This window comes from Podarcis erhardii (genome assembly GCF_964252035.2).
Source record: "Podarcis erhardii genome assembly, chromosome: 13".
Classification (NCBI taxonomy): domain Eukaryota; kingdom Metazoa; phylum Chordata; class Lepidosauria; order Squamata; family Lacertidae; genus Podarcis; species Podarcis erhardii.
Genome location: NC_138502.1, coordinates 55,098,021 through 55,119,846, shown reverse-complemented (window position 1 = coordinate 55,119,846; position 21,826 = coordinate 55,098,021). Strand labels below are relative to the sequence as shown.

Genomic DNA, 21,826 nt, shown 5'->3' with positions numbered 1-21,826 from the left:
TGAAGCCATGATTCCGATGCCGGCGTGGAGGGCGATGGATGGAACACAGTGCTCTTAGCCAGAACAGTCAGCTCTGAATTGGTTCTGTTCAGTGATTTCGCTCAGTGATTCAGCTCAGTGACTCAGTTCAGCTCAGAGGGTGGCTGCATCTGGCTGTGCTCTGATGTCCATCAATCCCACCTTCGTCGCCAGTGTTAAGTTGTGGACGAACATAGCAGACGACACAGTAATTCTTCAAACAGCTCTTCTTTATTCAGATGTCAGAACAGAACTAAACTGAGGAGCTCAGTCAGCCTGCTTATATAGAGCTCCAGAACAATGTAACTGTTGCCATTTTCTAAAACTATCCAATCACTGGACGTCACTTTTTGATCCTTCATTTGCATAACTATCTACAGTATCCCCCTGCTGGCCCAGGGTGAGAACTTCAGTACATAACACTGTGTATAGTCCTGATAATGTCACTGAGTCCCTTGTGAGAAATACATAAGAATAAATTTAAGGATTAAAGGCAAACGGATGAGCTAAGAGGATTTGCAGCCCAAGCATCTCCCCTTTCTTCAAATACCTCATTTCAGCTCAGTTCCCCTCTTCCTCTCCCAAAGCTGTGTAGCTCTTCCAGCCAGAAAAGGATTTAAAAAACATAATATGCAAATCAGAACCGTTTATGTAGACCAACAGTAATCTCTTACCTTCACCTGGTTTCTGCCACTCCATAATGTTGTATCTCTGCACCATATACTGTACTGAAGAAAGCAGACAGCTGTACATGGTAAAGATGAATTATCTTGCATTTCCTTCTTTGACAAATATATAAACTTGCCTTTGCCACCCTCAGTTAAACCTTTAGGTAAAAAAAGCAGATGGCAGTTTCCCCACAATGGTCATTTTCCCAGTTGCACAGCAGGGCTTGGATGAGAGGTGCCATTCGGGGGCAATGTGGAAGAGATGCTACACAGCCAGGACTGAGGAAGGAGAAACGGATCGGAGTTGGATTTTCATTTAATCCTTGTGAATCTCATGAGACAACTCTGCAAACTTGTCTATTAAAATATCAGTGTTCGGAAATAATTTGCTCCCGTTGCAACTTGCATTGCAGGGGGTGGGCTAGATGACCCTTGGGTCCCTTTCAGCTTTACAATTCTATGATTCTAAGGTTTACTTGAATGTTTAGAAGACTCAATCATTTTTAAGCTAACAAACCCTACCTATTTGAAGGGCCATAGCTCTGCCGTGCATACAGAAGGTCCCAGGTTCAATCCTTGGCATCTCCAGGTAGGACTAAGAGAGACTCTGAACCTGAGTTGACAATACGGAGGTGCTCTGGTTATCTCCCACATTTGACTACTGCAATGTGCTCTACGTGGGGCTACACTTGAAGGTGGCTCGGAAACTGCAATTAATCCAGAATGCGGCAGCTAGACTGGTGACTGGGAGCGGCCGCCAAGACCACATAACACCGGTCCTGAAAGACCTACATTGGCTCCCAGTACATTTCTGAGCACAAATCAAAGTGTTGGTGCTGACCTTGAAAGCCCTAAAGGGCCTTGACCTGAATGAGTGTCTCCACCCCCGTTGTTCAGTCCAGACACTGGGGTCCAGCTCCGAGGGCCTTCTGGCAGTTCCCTCACTGCAGGAAGTGAGGTTACAGGGAACCAGGCAGAGGGCCTTCTCGGTGATGGCGCCCGCCCTGTGGAATGCCCTCCCATCAGATTTCAAACAGATAAACAGCTATGTGATTTTTTAAAAAGACATCTGAAGTTCAGGGAAGTTTTTAGTGTGTGACGTAGTATTGTGCTTTTACTATTTTTTGTTGGGAGCCTCCCAGAGTGGCTGGAGCAACCCAGTCAGATTGACAGCATATAAACAATAAATTACTGTTGTTGTTGTTGTTGTTGTTGTTGTTGTTGTTGTGAGTCAGACGGACCAATGGACTGACTCATTGTAAGGCCATTTCCTATGTATGCATTAACACCAAGAAAGTTCAGTGCTGTCACTTGTGGATTGAACCAGCCAATCAGCATAGCCAGCCCTGAGGGATGACAGAAGCTGTCATTTAATATTGAGAGGACTGCAGGGTTCCCACCCATTATCTACCACATGGTTAAGCAACCATGGTTCCCTCCAGATGTTGTTGGATTACAACGCCCTAATTCCCAACTATTGGCCAGGCAGGGTGGGAGGGAGTTTGGGAGTCCAGCAACATCTGGAGAGCCCCACCAGGACTATGCCTGCTCTAGACCAAACCATGCCCAGTTCTTTTCACTCTGCAGCCTAACTAATGAGAGATCAAGACACCTTTCATTCCTATAAGGTGCTTTGATTGAACCTGTAAGACCCAGGTTGAAAGGTCTGTCTCATCTTCCTGGCCTTGCTAAACCTGCACCATGTCTGAACATGCACAGAAGTCTTTAAAATAAGCAAGCAAGCAACCTTTTGATCTGGGAGCAGATGGGTGGGGATAGGGTGCCACGGTCTGATCTGCTTCGTCCTGCTCAGGAAAAAATGTAAGCATGACAACAGTTGGGTGCTGTTTCCACCGTTCCACTAAAGCTGCTATGAATAAGTGGGGCCTGAGGGTGGTTCCTCATGATGTTTGCCTACAAGGTGGGGCTTATCAATGCAGGCACAATCTCCCTCCATTAGCCAAGAGGAGATGCTTTGAAGCCTTTGCTTCTCCACTTTCTTCAGATACTCATTAACAAAAACTAGGATTGCAGGGTGAGGGGGCTACTTCTGTGAGCCTTGCCTCTGCCTGCATTTGTGAGGTCAAATCCATTGGCAGAGTTGCCAGCTCCCCACCAGGGCAGACCACTGACCTGAAGTCTCCAGGCTTGCCTGCCTGCCCCCAGGGGGAGGGCTTGTATCTACACATGGGCAAGAGCACCTGTAAAAAAATAATTAATTAAGAATACTGTGCATGCAGCTTGAAAGCTTCAGCCTGGTAGGAGCTTGCAGCAAATTATTGCTCTGCCCTTCTTCTCTCCTATGAACACCTACATGTATTTTCTTTGTTTTCTGAACAAGCAAGAATGTTTTGTGGCTGCTTAACAGTCCAGAGACTTCTGTGCTAATCAAAAGCCCTTGCAGCTCCATAAATAAATTTTATATTGGGAGATATACCGTGTGGCTGGTTAGAGATACACCAGATTTTACATTTTCTAAATCAATCAATCAATCAATCAATCAATCAATCAATCAAACAAATAAATAAATAAATGGGCTCAAGAATTACACAGCTGAAATGGTTTTGAGAAACTCTTCTATTCAGCCAACCCACTGGGAAAGGGAATCTCTCCCAACATTATAAAATCCTCACACAACTGACGACCCTTCCTCTCACTTCAGTAAGACTAAAATGGGGTGAAAGATTTTGGAAAAGAATTAGAGGAACAACTCTGGGAACAAATTTGGGATGAACCACCTTTTGGATCCATCTAAATTAGAATTTGAGAAAATGCTTTAAAGATAGCACATCACTGGTTTATGTGCCCAGCCAGATAATATAGAATTAATCAGAACACATTGAACCTTTGCTGGTGGGAGTGCAATTTACCTGCACATGTGGTGGTGTTGCACAAAAATTATCCCTTTTGGGGGAAAAGTGTTTCAAATGATGCAATAATTGCTAAAACCAGACTCGAAATTAACTCTACTATTGTAACATACTTCACAGATTAGAACGAATAAAGATTTCATTCTCCATTTATTAACTGCAGCTAGATTAGTGATTGCAGAAAAATGGGAAAGCTTAATGCAAATCTTTTTGAAGCCTGGATTTCGCAAGTGATGAACATTGTGCTTATGGACTTTGTTAAGACTCTGTTGCCTATGTTAAGACCATAAGAGCCAACTCCGAGGGGCTGAGGTCCCTTTGGCCCCCAAATAAAATATTTGATGTGACTGCCCTCCCCCAAGGCATTGCCATTCAAATGGTGTGCATGTACCACATCATGTGATCAATTATGTGGGGTGGGGCTTACCTTCTCCCCCCCCCCCCAATATTTTATTCAAGTTGGCACCCCTGGTTAGGATAATTGAACATGGTTTTCATACACACTCCACTAACTCACAAAATCTTACAGACACTTTCATGTATCATAGAATCCTAGAATTGTAGAGTTGGGGCCCCAAGGGTCGTTAGTCCATCTCCCTGCAATGCCGGAATTTCAACTAAAGCATATCTGACAGATGGCCATCCAACCTCAGCTTAGAAAACCTCCAAGGATCCAAGAAGTCCACCACCTCTAAGGGAGACCGTTTCACTGTTGAACAGCTTTTACTGTTAGAAAGTTTTTTTCTGATGTTTAGTTGGAATCTCCTTTCTTGTAACTTGAAGCCATCCTACCCTCCAAAACAGGAGAAAACAAGCTGTTCCCTCTTCCATGTGGCAGCCTTTGAGATCTTTGAAGATGAATATCATATCTTCTCTCAGTCCTCTCTTTTCCAGTCTAAGCATATAGTAACCAACTCCTTCAACTGTTCCTCACAAGGTTTGGTTTCCAGACCCCTTTTCATCTTAGTTGCCTTCCTCTGCATGTGTTCCAGCTTGTCAACAACCTTAAATTGTGGTGCCCAGAACTAGACACAGTATTCCTGGTGTGGTCTGACGAAGGCAGAATAGAGTGGTCCTATTACTTCCCTTGATCTGGACACAATACTTCGGTTGAGGCAGCATTAGCTTTTTTTCTGCTGCATCACATAGTTGACTCACATTCAGCTTGTGGTCCACTAAGACCCCACTATTTTTCTTTTCTGTGCAACTACTTAGCTCTGTTTTTATTGTATGGGTATGTTTTGTTACTTGAAATTAAATATTAGTTAGGAAAAAAGAGTAACAAATTGCATAAGCAGTGGTGGGCAGAGGTGTAGCTAGTAGGTTTCAGGACTACAGTAGTTATGGGACAGAGATGACTTTGGATACCTTGGTGGATGACATGCCAGGAACTGGACTGAGCTAGTGTATCCCTATTGGTTCTGCTGAACTTCCTAGTGGCTTTCAATACCATCAACCATGGTATCCTTCTGGGCTGCCTTGCTGGGATGGGACTTGGAGGTCCAGTGTTACAGTGGCTCCCTTCCTTCCTGGAGGGGCAAACCCAGAAAGTGGTGCTGGGAGACTCCTGTTTGATGCCTTGGCCATTGGCCGGCAGGGTCCTCAGGGTTCTGTTTTGTCCCCCAAACTATTTTATGTTTACATGAAACTCCTGTGAGAGGCGGTTTGGAGTTTCAGGGTTCAGTGTCAGTATGTTGATGATACCCAGCTCTATTTCTCATTTTCACCTAAATCCAAGGAGGCTGTCTCAGTTCTAAACCAGTGTCTGTCATCAGTAGTGGACTGGATGAGAGTGAACTAATTATAATATAATACTGACAAGACAGAGGTGCTCTTGATCAGTTGGAAGGCAGAACAGGGAATCGGGATTCATCCTGTGCTGGATGAGGAGCACTCCCTCTAAGGACATAGGTTCATAGTTTGGGTGTTCTCTTGAACTCAGCCCTGAGCATGGATGCTAAGGTTTCTGAGTTGGCCAGGAGTGCATTTGCGCAGTTACAGCTAGTGCGCCAGCTGCACCCATTCCTTGAGATGTCTGATTTGGCCAGTAACACATGCATTAGTTGCAATCCGTATGGATTAGGGCTACCTTTGAAAAGTGCTCAGAAACATCAACTGGCTCAAAGAGCTGCAGCCAGACTGTTGCTCAGGGCTGGTTATAAGGAGAAGATAAGTTGAAATTTCAGAGTCTGGGATGTTCCTGACCTGGCAGCCTTAAGGGTGGGTGGACAGCCGGAAACTGTATGTGCATCTTCATCATTATTCTACATTAATGGGGAGCGGGGGACACAACCCTCTAAGAGCAGAGGTGGTAGGAGAGTGCAGAAAGTCCTGTGGGGACACATGAGCCTCGGATGCAGGTTCCAAGTTCATCTCCAAGTAGAAAGATGCTGGGTTAGCAGGGCTGGGAAAGCCCAAGACCTGAAAGAGATGTTGCCCAAGGCCTGACCCTATTTGGCTGCTCTAGAATAGAAGAGCACCCCACCAGAATGAGTATATTGTCCTGTGTCCTTCAGAGTGCCCAGTATACTTTACAATGTGAGAAGTCAGTGCTTGCTGAATGGGGAACTAACTTCCATTTCAAATGGGCTGACGTAGAGACTGCAGAAGCTGTTTGCATTATAAGCAGTCCAATCTCATTCACTCCACCCTCTTATGACAGCATGGAATAGCTCTTATTCACCCTCTAATGATAATACAAGAAGCCATGCTTAAAACAAGGCAGGGTTTATAAGTCAAAAACTGTGGCTTATGGGTGTCATTTGTTTGTGGTTAATAAACCGTAACAAGCAGGGCTCAGTGTTATATGCAAACCAGGCTAGAGAGACATAACTCAGAATCTGTCCCAATCCCAACACCAGAACTGTTACCGTACATATAACAGCCATATTTTGTTTGTTTGTTTGTTTGTTTAATTATTGATTTGAAAATACATAGAACCATAGAGAATATATAACTTTCTTTTGTCTTTCTGGCCCCACAGAAATAAGTTACAATTAACATCGGTTAACAAAATATCAAAGCAGAATTTTTAAAAAATAACCAAGATTATGCCACAGAGCAGAATGCAAACAGGCAAAAAGCAGCACTTTTATTGTCAAACATTAACTATGAAAGCAACAGCAGGGCATCTCATAAGGAATGATACCAGAGTAGCCCAAAGGAGCCCGCTGAGACACACACACAAAGCAGCAGCAGCAGTAGCAGCAGCAAGTTGTGTCAGGCAGCAATCACTCAACAGGATACATTCAGAGCTCATGTTTTCTTGCTCCAAAAAAGGTACCTGAAGAACCTTCCTGGGTTGCTTGACACAGACACACACACACACACAGAGAGAGAGAGAGAGAGAGAGAGAGAGAGAGAGAGAGAGAGAGACACCACCTTTCCAACCAGAACTCCCACTAAGCTTCCAGCTTTGGGTGTCTCTCTTTTGGCCAAGATGGAGCCCCCAGCCCCGCCCCACCATAGCTGTCAACCTTCCCTTTTTTTGGCAGGAAATTCCCTTATTTCAGTGCCGTTTCCCACTGCTATCCCAGATTGTTAGATATCCCATAGACTGTCTCCGGGACAGGGGAGCCTGCTGATCCAAAAGTTGACAGCTATGCTGCTGATCTCTTATTTTCGAGGCTGCTGATCCCTTATTTTCAAATCTGAAAGTTGACAGCTATGCACCCCACCCTGGTTAAAACAAAAACGAAGCTCTGGTGATTAGGACACAGTTGCCCACAAGCCAACAATTGCTAATTCACACGGAGAAGCTGTAGACCATGGGTAGGCAAACTAAGGCCCGGGGGCCAGATCCGGCCCAATCGCCTTCTAAATCCGGCCCGTGGACAATCCAGGAATCAGCATGTTTTTACATGAGTAGAATGTGTGCTTTTATTTAAAATGCATCTCTGGGTTATTTGTGGGCATAGGAATTCGTTCATTTTTTTTCTCTTCAAAATATAGTCCAGTCCCCCACAAGGTCTGAGGGACAGTGGACCAACCCCCTGCTGAAAGTTTGCTGACCCCTGCTGTAGACCAACCAGGGACCCTCCAGATGTTGTGGGGCTCCAGCTTCCATCAGCCCCTACTCCCAGCGCAACTGCATGATGATGGGGCTGATGGAAGGAAGGCCACATGGGCTTGGTCTGATAAGAACTGTAGTCTTTTTAAAAAAAGTGCCCTTCAACCCTGGGTCCTCAGATGTTGCTGGACTACATCTCCCATCATTCTTGGCCTTGGGTTAAGTTGGCTGGGGATGATGGGAGTTGTTGTCCAACAACATCTCAGGGCTCAAGGTTGCAAAACACTGGTCTATAACACTCAGAGTGTACCAGGTTGGCAAAGGCTGATTTAGATGCACACAAATCTCACAGCTCCAATTCACAAGTGCTTCTCATCTTTGTTCTGGCATACTTCCTTGTGTATGATAGCCCGCCCTGCTGAAATGAATAGGGATTTCTCCATCACCACCCCACCATATGCAGGAGGAGATCATAGAATTGTAGAGTTGGAAGGGACCCTGAGAGTCATCTAATCCAACCCCCTGCAATGCAGGAATATGCAGCTGTCCTGTACAGGGATCGAACCTGCAACCTTGGTGTGTGTGCGCACATCAGAGGGTGTCAACAACTTTGTATTGGGGCCAGAATCCAGACATGCAGCAGAACAGAGGCACCCCTAAGTGAAAGCACAGCAATACATTTTCTCTGCTTTGAACTTTGCATTCCCTTAAGGCACGGATGGGACACCTGAAGCCTTCCAGATGTTGCTGGACTACAACTCCTGTCATCATCCCATATAATTGGCCCTGCTGACTGCAGCAGGTGAGAGATGGGAGTCCAGCAATGTCTGGAGAGCCACAGGTTCCCTATGTTTGCTTTAAGGTCTTCAGATAGAGCTGACATTAGAAAACAAACACACGCACACTAAAAAAGAGCTGGCTGGAACAGTTATTTCCAAATATGCCACTTGAATATTCCACAGTCAGCCTGTTGCAAAACTTGCTTCTTCCAGCACTGTACACTAGTCAGAGGAGAACACAAGAACACTTGGTGTTCAATGGCAAGGGTATTTACTACACACAACAGAACAGGTATCAAAGTCAGCTTGGCTCCAACGTAGGAAAAAGCAGAAACGGTGTTGCAATGGAAGGAGTGTGTGCTTTTTCAAACACCAAAATAGCAGCAATTGAAACCGTTAAAAAAACATATCTGTGGCAATTATCACCAAAATTTCCAGCTGCTACTTAAGTCCCAGTTGAAAAGGAGGGGCATATAGGAACTATGCAAACACCATTGATAGCCTTATTCTCCATGAATTTGTCCAATCCTCCTTTAAAACCCTCTACTTATCTATATAAGGGATGCGGGTGGTGCTGTGGTGGGTACAGGAGCAGGGACCGAGCAACGGGAGCTCACCCTGTCACGGGTATTCGAACTGCCGACCCTTCTGCTCCTGCCAACCTAGCAGTTCAAAAGCACGTCAAAGTGCAAGTAGATAAATAGGTACCGCTCCAGCGGGAAGGTAAACGGCGTTTCCGTGCGCTGCTCTGGTTTGCCAGAAGCGGCTTCGTCATGCTGGCCACATGACCCGGAAACTGTATGCCGGCTCCCTCGGCCAATAAAGCAAGATGAGCGCTGCAACCCCAGAGTCGGCCACGACTGGATCTAATGGTCAGGGGTCCCTTTACCTTAAGGTGCTACTAGACAGTTTTTTAATATATTCTAACAGGTTCACATTCTCAACCACGATTGTAATAAGAAACAAAAAGTTCTAGTGGAATGACTGCCTGATACTGTGTTTGGCCACTGTTGAAATAATAGAAATCTTTTCATCTTAAGAATGACCAGAAAACTAGAGTCAAGTGTTTAAATGTGGGCTGTCAAATTAATTCCGCTGCAGCTGAAAGAGAATAATGTGTGTGTGTGTGGGGGGGGTGTTATACAAAAGTTGTGGACTCCCATCTCACATCAGGGATGACCAGCAGATGTCAGGGGTGACGGCAGCTGGAGGTCCAGCAGCTTCTGGGGTGTGTGTGTCCCCATAGCCCCCCCTGCTGTGTTAGCTTAACATTCTTTTAGAGGATTGCAAAGAGTAACAGCTGGTTTTATTCTCCCCTGCCCAAGGCTTCACCTGATGTCGTAATGTGTATAGAGAACATGGGCCATCTTTTTCAAGGATGTAAAAGTCCTCCAGCCAGAGATTCCAAAGGCTGCGCATGATAGCATTTCTACTCAAAGGGCAGGTTCATGCACAAGGTAAGAGCACATCCAGCCTCTGCCCCACCAAATCAATCCGGATCCACGCCAGTTTCTCACTGACAGACATGGCATTCTGTGCATGAATTTTTTGACATGCACGCTAGCCCCAAGTGTTGTAATTTCAAAATTAGACTTATTTTCTTTTTTTAGGTAATGTGAAAAGGGGAATCAATGCTTGTGGCATGCACACTCACCTCTGGTCAACAAAATCTGGAAGGTTTTCATAGGGATTCAGAAACCTGCCAAGGTTGGCAAGGTGATGGGATGAGAGAGACATATCACTTTACACCCCATAGGAAATGAAGCCACTTTTTCTTGCAAACTATTATCTGTCTTTATCCTCTGACGTGCAACAGAACAGCAACAAACCTCCACTACTGCTCCCAAAACACTCAAAGAATTTTGGCATCTGAGGAGCAGCAAAACGCTTTTCTTAAAAGCAATGATTTCTTAGTGCCCTGCCTAACTCACATATACATTTTCTATACTGTACATATAATATTTGTATCTATATAATATGTAGATATAGACACACACACACAAACAATTTCCTGATCAACATTTAAAAGATATGTTTGGCGACATTGAGAAAAGAATGTATTTGTTTGCATAATGCTTCATGCACACAGAGTTCAGGACGCACAGAGAGAATCAATAAAGACCTGTAAATAAATAACATTTTTTTTGCATTTAAAAGTGCTCCCCTTAAAACACATGCGCGCGCACACACACACACACACACAAAGCAAGACTGCTATCAAATGGCTAAAATATGCTCTCTCTGATAGCATAGGCAGAAAGTGCTCGGCTTGATTACTCAGCTAGCTTTTAAAACAAAACCATATTTTAAAGGGATTTCAGAAAAACTAAAAGGTCACCCCAAGGGGTGAGTGCAATGAGTTCATGGTGATGTAGCACTGCTCTGAAAACAAGAGTGTGATATGGGAGTGGAAAACCCTTGTGCTAACAATTGCAAAGTTATATACTAGAAACTACTTCTCAAAATTTAGATACAGCTTCTCATAGTGTCAAAAACAAAGACAAGATCAAAAATCCCCTGCAGATGGGAGAAGATGGACCATGTTGTCCTCACGGTCACTCTGTGAAGTAGGCTGGATGGGCAGGAAGTGACCAACCAACAGTTTCAAGGGTGAGCGAAAATTCAAAGCACGTCAGGGTCCCATGCTCTTTCCACTGCATCATACCATTTCATACCATTTCTCGCTGCCATCTCCAGGGCAGCTGGCTCCTCACAACTTGCTTGGCAAGGACACTGCCCTGTAGAAAAGGGCTAGTCAGCCTGCTTAATTCTCTCGTTTGGAGTTTTCCAAAGTGGAAAGGTTTATCTTTCAGAAACAGGTCACTAGATCAAGTTTGTGCTTTTAAGAAAGGAGGGTGGAAACACTATTATCCACAGTCAAAAAGCCCAGCACAAGCAACATGTACAGACACCCACCCTGCCCATGGACTGCATGGATCCTTCAGTCCCAAACTTTATCCTTAAAATACCACATTGCCCTGCCATCTCCCAGAAAAAGCTCTGGGGGTAGAAGTAGTAAGGCAGATCTGCTCCAGAACAGGAGGAAGTAACTTGTTTTGTAACTGTTCCTCTTCCTTATGGGGACAAAAGGGCAAAAGCCCTTTTGGCACCACTGCCCAGGGGCACGATTCTCTTGTGCTTTAGTATCTGGCTGAGCCTGGGATGTGCCTATGTCTGCTTTGGAGGGCGGTGCCTGATTCTTTAACACTTGCCAGAAAAATGGAGTGCCCTACCACTTTGTGGAAGTCCAACCAGCCACCAAAGGCCATGGGAAGTCCAAGCTGAACTTGTTTGGGGCAAGGAATCCAGTTTGCACTACTGGTCCACTTGGCATAGCCTCCTTGCATAGCCAGTGATGGAAGCCTGGGACGTACAGCTTGGGCGCCAAATGGGAAGGGCAAAATTAATGGGCTTGGGCGAGGTCAGCAGCTCCCTCTCCAAACTCAAATCCCCAGGGCTTTGCATAGGGAAGCCAGGACAGTTAAACCAGTTTGAGTGTACTGTTGAGACAGAGCTCCCTGCTTTGAAGTGCGGCTGCCAAGGACTGAACCCCCGCTCCCAATTTAAGGATGGAGGTCATTAAGGGTTACTCACTTTGGAAGCGGTGCTCTTTGACCACTCTCTCCTGAAAGAAGAATAGGAAGGGCTTAGCATGGAAGTACGAGTAGCCAGCACAGAGACCCAGCAGGGTGGGTGGGATGGATTTTGCAGCACTGTTTAAGAGACTAGTCCTCTGGAGTGAGAGGGAGAAGCAACTATGGCTGAGCATTTACTGGCTACGAGGAAGGCCTTTTCATGACAACAACAACAACAACAACCAAACAAAATATAGGCACTCACTTAGCCATGATGGCAACCTTTTCAGGAGATTTTTTAAAATCAGGAAACCCATTTAATTTCACTCTGTTTCTTTCTCCTTCTCTTTTAAAAAGAACACCTGAATTTTTAACACAGACCAATTCAAATATTTGTCCTCAATGTTACTTCACACTAGAGTGCTAAGAAGACTGGTTAATCTGGTGCTGACCAGAGACAACACAGAGGCAGAACTTCAGAGGAGTCACAGGATCAGCTCCATGGACTGCTGTTTCCATCAGCCTTTCCCAACATGGGGCTCACCAAGTGGTGTTGGACTACAACTCCCATCATCCTTGACCATTGGCCAGGCAGACGGGGGATATTGGAAGTTGGAGCTCAACACCATCTGGAGGGCACTAGGTTGGGGAAGGATGGCTTACCTCCTCTAGTAAGTGTTTATAGACTTTCTCCAAGAAGTATCCTGTATCCTGTACTACCACATCATTCAGAAGGACAATGTGAAGGAGAGGTGCAAAGTGTGTGTGTGTGTTAATAGGCCGAGCCGAACCTCCAAGGTTCAGTGTTGAAGAGAGGAAACTCCTGAGGCTGTACCAGAGCAACCATCGGGTGCTTTCTGCTTTGAAACACAAGGAGCCATCTAGGGCAGAAAGAGAGAAGCGAGAGAAAAATTTCAACGAGATGCCATCAAGGCCCTGGACATACATGATGGTTTTGCAACCTCATGATAGAAAAGCAGGATGCTTAAGTCCTCAGTCCAGCAAAAAATGTGCTGGGTTGGAGAACATGTTTTTTTTGTCAGGCCCTGGTCAAGGGCAAAGAATGGCAAGCATCCCCACAGAGCAGGATGGAACAGGCCAGCCTGGCCTCAGTCTGCTATACGGTTTCCTAATGAAATATGGTGACAGCGATCTGGGGCACTGCAGAAAATTTCAGGAAAATCAGGAAGAGAACAGACAAACCTCAGTGGCAGAGATGGCCTCAACTGGCACCCTTCAGAAGGTGAGAAAGCTTCCCCATAAAAGGATGACCTCGGCAAAGCCTCACCTTTTGATTAAAGGGCCAAGAGTTAGATCCCGACCTGCACATTTTGGAGGTGATAGGGGAAGGAAAAATGCTGGCTGTTTAAAATATTCTCTCTGAAGGAAGATCTGAAGGGAGGGAAATCAACGACAGATCCCAGCCACCCTTTTCAAGGCTGTCACCTTGACCTTTCCAAACAGGAACAGAAGGTAATAAAACCAGACATCCCAATAAACAGCCACACCCTTTCCACCCACCTAACGACTGACCTCTGTCCTCAAGGCAAGGTTTGTGCCAGTCAAGCTCCATCCTACCCGAATGATAAAGGAGGCAGAGCTTGTGAGTTCTTTGGTTAATTGTCATCACGGAAACAGAAGAGCCAGCAGGCAGTGGCTGAAAACACCCAGCCCATGCAAACCGTGGAATGACTGGCTGGGAGACTGCCTCTCCAGGGACTGGCTCAAGTTCATGGGGAGAGGCATGCTCCCTCTCTGCGCTAGTCCAGCCTCCCAATGTACACAAGGGTTGCTTCAGTCTCCCTTCCTCCTCCAGGGCAGCTGTTCTCTCAAATCACTTGTTCTCAATGAGTGTCTGGACTTTGTAGACAAGGTCCCGCGCCAGCTTCAGGACCTGTTGAGTGTTGTGCCGCTCTGCCATTTCTGGAATGGAAGGAAGGAAGGGTCAAGCAAAACGGAGGAAGAAGAAAGGGTAGGTTCAAAGAAAACAAGGTGAGGTCTCTGCCCTTGCCTCTATCCCCACACTCAGGCATCCTGCAGGGACACCTTCGGGAAGGGACCACAACTATGTGGGAGAGGCCATGCTCAGCACACCGCAAGTCCCATCCCCAGCATCTCTAGTTAAAAAGAAGGATCTGTATGTCATGTGCAAGATACAGAGGACATTCACAACACACATGCCTATCAGTTGGGCAGGAAAGCAAGAAGATGGTGCAAAAAAAGAGCTCAGCAAGAAGTCAAATACAGTGGTACCTCGGGTTACATACGCTTCAGGTTACAGACTCCGCTAACCCAGAAATAGTGCTTCAGGTTAAGAACTTTGCTTCAGGATGAGAACAGAAATTGGGCTCTGGCGGCGCGGCAGCAGCAGGAGGCCCCATTAGCTAAAGTGGTGCTTCAGTTTAAGAACAGTTTCAGGTTAAGTACGGACCTCTGGAACGAATTAAGTACTTAACCCGAGGTACCACTGTAGCTCAGTCTGCATGTAAGTGAAAGACTGCTCAGACTAAGGCCAAAGTCTACAGCTTGATGGAAGTCCCTCCAGGCACCAACAGATCCCTAAAGAGTGCCTTTTGGGCTGCTTTGGTGTGCTACTGCAGTGCAGCAGAGACATTTCTCTCTGCCTGCCCAGAGGTCAGAAGGCAGCTCAACCTCAAAGTCCCTGGCTCAGGACTCCTGGAGGCTGGCTTGGTGCCTATTCCTGAGGGGCACAGATTTTGCAGTGCAGTCATTTGGGACAGAAAAGTGTCCTCAACTTCAGCCCCAGCCCATTACAATCTGTACCATTGAAGAACTTGATGATATCCGTGAAGTCCATGTTGTTCTCCAGGATTATGTCCCGATAAACCTCCACCAAGGCAAGAGCAATGAAGAGGACATAATGAGACGAGGAGATCTGTGCTGCTGCCCAGATCGTTTCCCAGACAGAGAAGACATCATTGTAAACTAGCTCTGTTAGAAAACAGGAACAAAAAAAGAACAGTCACTGAAGCCATCTGAAGCGACCAAAGCTAGGGTTGTCATATGCCCTCTTTTTCCAGGACACGTCCTCTTTTTCATGGGTATGTAAAATGAGAATCATCATAATGATCCATAGTTAAAAGTAGAATTCAGCAAATGTGTCCTCTTTTTTGCTCTTTAAAATATGGCAACCTTAAAATGCAGAAGTGACGCCCATCCCAGAATTCTCTGCAGCAAACAGTGTTGTGCAGCAAACATCAAAGAGGACACCAGGAAAAAAACTGGGGGGAGGGACAAAGAAGGGCAATTATATTTTACCTCCCAACTCCTGTCCTCAGGATGCTATCAGGGCAACTCATGCTGCTCCAGCTCGTGTTAAAAGATGCAGATGCAGATGCAGACCCCATACCCCCAACTCACCTCGCTTAAAATCCAGGAGAAACCAGCGGTAGCAGAAGTAAAAATGTGTGTAATCGCCATTTTGATGCATCAGCTCAAACAGCTCAGAGTCTAAAATCTACCAGAAAAGCAAAGGCTTCAGGATCTTGTTTCTGTAAGAAAACCACATTTGTCCCTCCCTCCCCCCCCCGCCACAGAACCCCCCCATCCTACATGCAGCAAAGTGCTCTATACTCCCTTGACCTCTTTTCAAAGAGCTTCACAGGACATGGAAGTATCAAGCAGAGAACCTAAGCAACCCTGCCACCCTTTCTTTTCCTTGCACAGGTATTGTGCCTAACAGCAGGCAGAATGTGTCTCTGAGAGGAGCTTGAAGCAACTGAATTTCTACTGATTAAAGGCACTGGGTTCTTTCCAGGGGTGTGTATGTGGAGGGCATGGCACCCCTCCGTAAGGCCCCAAGGCAAAAAAAACCAAGGAGCTTATCACCCCAAACGGTAACCAAGGGGGGATTCCAGTGCAAATTGAGGTTTGCATAATTAAAGTAGACTAAGAAGAGCTTCATAGTGAAAAATGAAAATATTTCCTTGGATTTGAAAGTGTTCAACATGCCATGGAATGTGCAAAGTTGGGAATATTTTTAAAAGCCAGAAAAACTAAAAATAGGATACAGCAAAGATCCAAATTTATGGATATGGGAGGAAATGTTGCAGTTAAAATGCACATGCACTGGACATGTGGCAAGAGATGGCTCAGGAAAATGGAATAAAGCAAACACAGAGGCCATACAATTTCAGAAGACCACCTGTGCGGTGGATGGACAATCTAAAATTAACAGTAGGGCTCATGTGGATGCAGGAAGCAAACAACAGAAAGCAATGGAGAGACTGTGAAGAAGTGTCTATCCAAAGACGGACGTGAGACACTGTAGAAAATGAGCTGTCAGCGTGGCCCAACAATTTCATGTTATGGAATTTTCTGGTTTAGAAAGCTGTGTGGAAATGCACTGGAAAGTGTGGGGTAAATGAATGACTAACGGGAAGGTGAAACTACTGAGTTGGGTTTTCCGGCGTTATGGAGTATGCTGATGACACACAACTCTATTTCTCCATTACATCTGCAGGTGAGGCAGTGGAAGTGCTGGACCAGTGTCTTGCCTCAGTCATGGACTGGATGAGAGTCAACAAACTGAAGCTCAATCCAGATAAGATGGAGGCTCTGTTAGTGGGGGATTCCCTAGGCCAGATGGGTGGGAGGTGGCCTCCTAATTTGGGAACCACTGATCTAACATCTGCATAAGCCTCTGACAAGCAGATCATGGTGAACACTCCATGGAAAGGGTGAACTGGAAGAGTTCCTGTTCTTTACCTGGATGAGGGATCTCATGTTGGCAAAGTGGGTGTCCATGGCGCCTCCATGGGGGAAGTTCTGGTTCATCCGCTTCATAAGCTCTGTGAAACAACTGAAGGCAATGGCCTCTGAACAAGGGCGGGGCGGGGGGTGAGAGAGAGAGAACGGGGGAATCAGTGCCCTGTAGACCTGGATCTCACCTGCTTTTGCCCAGAAGGAAGAGGATCCAGGCCACCCAAGGACACAACCAGGAGCTCTCTGTGTGTTGGCTGCCAAAGGCATGCATGTCCAGGTGACAGTTTTACACATCCTGGCTTGGGGAAAATCACAAAAGTGCTACTTCTTCTCCTGTGCAGGATACTCCTCCTCCAACTGCAGACCCACATTCCAGCCATGGCCTGGAAGCCACACCAATTAGGCTGTTCACATTGGTCTGACAGTCATGTGGATCTTTGGGGATCAGCACACATCAGAGCTTTCTGCATCCTGATGTCCCAGCTACCTCCCATGTGCCATGGAGCTGGCTCTGAATTTGTTTTTTTAAACACCAGACATGTCCCTGCTTCAAGTTGTGAAACATGAGTGGGCAAGCCTGTCTCATCTGGATTTGGAGAGGTGCGAGAGGGTGAGGCCCAAATTCTACAATCTCCCACCCACAATGGAAACACATCTGAGTGGGATGAGAGAGTGGGGGAGTCTTTTCACAGCGGCTGTACCTACAGAGCACCTTGCCTTGGGAAGTGCACTTGGCCCCCTCCTGCACATGAAGAGTTGGATCAGACCAACAGGCCCATCCAGTCCACCATTCTGTTCTCACTATGAACAAGCAGATGCCTATGAGAAGCCCACATCCGTTGCTCAGAGCCATTTCATTCAAGCAGGCTCTCATTGGACATGGCTGATCATGTTTCCTTAGTTGGTGGACTTATTCCATTGGGTCTTTTTATGAAATTGTAATTTCATAGAATCACAGAACTCTGGAGTCAGAAGTGACCCCAAGGGATGCAGGAATCATAGCTAAAGAGTCCCTGACAGAGGCCATCCAATCTGTGTTTAAAAACCTCCAACAAAGGAGAGCCCATCACCTCCCCAGGGAGTCCATTCTGTCTGTAAACTATCGTGAATGGGTGCTTTTGCACCATAGAGTCAGGGCAAAAATGTTATAAATGAACCAATAAATGAATAGTCCAGCGAGGGGATCCATCAGAACCAGAATTCCCCAGACTGTTAAGGCTGGCATAGTGGCAAATAGAGAGAACTCACCATCATCCAGAATCACAAGCAAAGGAGCCAGCAAGTCACACATCCCCTGGACATAGCCAATGTCAATGTGGTGCCAGACGTAGCTGCAGAGAGACAGGAGGCTGGGTGAGGTGACAGAGGTCCTGCAAAGCAGCTGCCAAGGCCCTGATTTCAAGGGGTCAGCAGCAGACCCAGCAGAAAAAAGGAGCAGAATCTGTGAGAAAACATCCCAAACCTGTGTCCCTCCCATAAACCATACATGTCTGCAGACCTATATTTCAGCTGCCAGTTCATTTTGCTTTCGGATAGGAGGATTGCAACATTTGACCATACAATCATAGAGCTGGAAGAGACCCAAGGGTCATCTAGTCCAAGCGCTTGCAATGCAGGGATCACTGCTAATTAACCCATAGGTAATGAACCCACAGCTGATTAAACCAATTAATCAATAAATAATTTTAAACAAACAAAAGCAATTTGATCAACGAAAATGGTGTCATTGATTAAACCACCCAGATTCTTTTTTTTTTTTTAAGATGGCATGTGCTGTCTTAGAAGAGGCACCAGCAAGACAGGGAATGCAGAATGCCTCTTCTAAGATTGGGGGGGGGGGGGCTGCTGCTGCAATGCAGAAATGCATCATCTCAAAGCCCCAAATAGCCTTTGGGGGTGGTTGGTTCCCCTCTAAAAATGCTAGCTTAATAAATCAATCAGTGGCAAATCCTCTGTTTAATAAGCTGAGGCTTCATTGGGTCTGTGGGATAACCAGCTTCCTATAACCAGTACTGAGCTGGGTGTGCCAATGGCCTGACGTGGTATAAGGGAGATCCTTTATTCTGAATTATGAGGACTGGAATCTCACTTTATTTTTACGGGAAGGGCCAGGGTTCCAGCCTTCGCTCAGCCTGCAAAGAGCCCTCTGTGGTCAGTACATGGGCTGCTCCTTGCGCCAAGCATCCTCTGGTCCCACGGTTCCTGGCCCAAAGAGTCACAGAGTCGCCTGCAAGGAACGACACAGCCAGTTCCCGCCCCCATCCCACTGGGCAGCTACCTGCACATGATGTTGCGCAGCTTCTCCAGGTTGGCTGGTGAGAAATACCAGTAGTTCCGGTCGCACCTCTGGACATCCTTCTCAATGCGGTGCAGGTTCACAGTGTACATGTCAAGCAGCTCTGGCTGCGGAAGCAAAAAGGACAAGGAAACACATCCCAGTTAACTTTCAGCACAGCCTCTGCTAAGGTACATGCAAGGGCCTGCCCATGCCACAAACTTAACAGCTGGTTTTAAAAGTCATAGAATTGCAGGGAACTTTCTTTTCTGAAGCCCAAAAAACTTGGACAAGAATTGACCAAATCTGGATTACTAGAGGCTTGGCTCCTAAGATTCGAAGGGTGGAAATCTGCCCAAAAACTTGCTCCGACCATAACCCTGTGAAAATGGAAATGAAAGTAACATTGGTTGGTTCCTTTAGATGGAGAATGAATGACACTTTGTTTAGAGATCAGGAAATTACAAAGAAGGCCCAAAAAATTATGAAAGATTATTTTGAGATAAACTTGAAGACTTCTGTGGAAAAAAGAGTAATTTGGGACGCTAGCAAAGCCGTAATGAGAGGTTTTTTGATTCAGCAAAATGCAATAAAAAAGAGAATCCAAGAGGAGAAAAAAGAAAAGATTTTGGGGAAAATAAGAGAAGGAGAGAAGAAACTTAGATCCAAACCGAAGTCACAAGAGATCCTAAGAGAAATTAAATTATACCAAGTACAATATATGAAAATGATAAATTAAGAGATAGAATGGAAAATTAAACAGATGAGACAAAAGACTTTTGAATCAGCGAATAAATGTGGAAAGTTGCTAGCGTGGCAATTGAAGAAGAGGCAAAAATTAAACACTGTTACCAATCTTGAAGTTGACGGAAAGAGTATCCAGAATCCACAGGAGATTAGAAATTGTTTTCAAAGATATTTTAAACAACTTTACACACAAGGGCCACAGAATGAAATTGAAATTGACCAATTTTTGAAAGTTAACGGACTGGGAAAAATCTCCCAAGAAAATAAATTGTTTTTGAATTACAAAATAACAGAACAAGAGATTGAAGGGGCCATTCAGAGTATGCAATTGGGCAAGTCTCCAGGGCCTGATGGACTAACCCCCAAATATTATAGAACTTTGAAAGACTATTTAATCCAACCACTAAAGGAGGTTTGTAATGAAATTATGGAGGGAAAAAAGCGCCGGAGTCGTGGCAAGAAGCATTTATCACACTTATACCAAAAGATGAGACTGAGAAGACGCAACTTAAGAACTACCGTCTCATATCCCTTTTAAATGTGGATTACAAAATCTTTGCTGATATTTTGGCTAAAAGATTGAAAAAAGTTTTAGTTGAAACGATACACAAAGACCAGGCTGGCTTTCTCCCTGGTAGACACCTATCTGATAATATGAGGAACATAATTAATATTTTGGAAAAGTTACAGGTGGAAATTAATACAGAAGCGGTTCTGATATTTGTGGATGCAGAGAAAGCCTTTGACAATATTTCTTGGAATTTTATGAAGAAAAACCTTCAGGGGATGGGGGTAGGACAAAACTTCGAGAATGGTATAGGTGCGATTTACTCTGAACAAAAGGCAAAACTGATAGTGAATAATGTGGTGTCAGAAGAGTTTAGAATTGAGAAAGGGACACGACAAGGCTGCCCAATTTCCCCATTACTTTTTATTTCAGTCCTGGAAGTCTTACTTAACATGATAAGAAGGGACCGCTTGATACAGGGCATTCAGGTCGGAGTCAAACACTATAAACTTAAAGCATATGCAGATGACCTTGTTTTGACATTACAAGAGCCAATAGCTAGTACCAAGAGGGCCTTAGAAATAATCCAGGATTTTGGTCATGTGGCGGGATTTAAGTTAAATAAGACAAAAACTAAGGTTTTGGAAAAAAACTTGACTCCGATTGAAAGAGAAAGGTTTCAGAAGGAGACAGATCTAACATTGGTAAAGAAGGTAAAATACCTAGGGGTAAACATGACCTCTAAGAACGTGAATCTATTTAAGGATAATTACGAAAAATGTTGGTCAGAGGTGAAAAAGGATTTGGAAATATGGGCAAATTTGAAGCTTTCCTTGCTAGGCCGAATTTCTGTTATTAAGATGAATGTATTGCCGAGATTGTTGTTTTTGTTTCAATCGTTACAAATTATTGACAAGATGGACTGTTTCAAGAGGTGGCAAAGAGATATCTCTAGATTTGTCTGGCAGGGCAAAAAGCCCAGAATAAAATTTAAGATACTTACAGATTCTAAAGATAGAGGGGGATTTGCCCTGCCAGATTTGAAGTTATATTATGAATCAGCAGCTTTTTGCTGGTTGAAGGAATGGCTACTTCTTGAAAACACTGACGTTTTAGATCTTGAAGGTTATGATAATGCATTTGGATGGCATGCATATTTGTGGTATGGCAAGGTTAAGGTACATAAGGTTTTTAAAAACCATATTGTCAGAAAAGCACTGTTTAATGTATGGTCAAGGTATAAAGATCTTTTGGAAAGGAAAACCCCAAGGTGGCTCTCACCCATGGAGGCCAAAGCGTTGAAAAAACTTAATATGGAGACTAAATGGCCAAAGTATTGGGAAATTTTGGAAGAGGAAGGTGGTAAATTGAAACTGCAGAGTTATGAGAAACTTAAAGATAAGGTGCGAGACTGGTTACACTATTTTCAAATAAGAGAAGCATATAACCAGGATAAGAAAGTGGGCTTCCAGGTGGAAAAATCAAAGTTAGAGACAGAATTGTTAGAACCCAATGCTAAGGTATTGTCAAAAATGTATAACTTGCTGTTAAAATGGAATACGGAGGAAGAAACGGTAAAATCAGCTATGATAAAATGGGCACAAGATATAGGATACAATATTATGTTTGCTGACTGGGAGAAGTTATGGACC

General features: G+C 44.9%; 1 protein-coding gene across 1 annotated transcript in view; it reads right to left on the bottom strand.

Annotated features, from left to right (window-relative positions):
* Positions 1–10,875: 10,875 nt before the first annotated feature.
* SGSM1 (small G protein signaling modulator 1) overlaps positions 10,876–21,826 on the bottom strand; it is a 90,717-nt gene continuing 79,766 nt past the window's right edge. Inside the window, exons 20-25 of the mRNA XM_081836508.1 lie at positions 18,923–19,047; positions 17,893–17,975; positions 16,648–16,757; positions 15,301–15,397; positions 14,704–14,871; positions 10,876–13,842 (exon numbers count right to left, since the gene is read on the bottom strand). Of these exons, the coding sequence (XP_081692634.1) occupies positions 13,754–13,842; positions 14,704–14,871; positions 15,301–15,397; positions 16,648–16,757; positions 17,893–17,975; positions 18,923–19,047 (672 nt within the window). The 3' untranslated portion in view covers positions 10,876–13,753. The remainder of the gene's footprint in view (positions 13,843–14,703; positions 14,872–15,300; positions 15,398–16,647; positions 16,758–17,892; positions 17,976–18,922; positions 19,048–21,826) is intronic.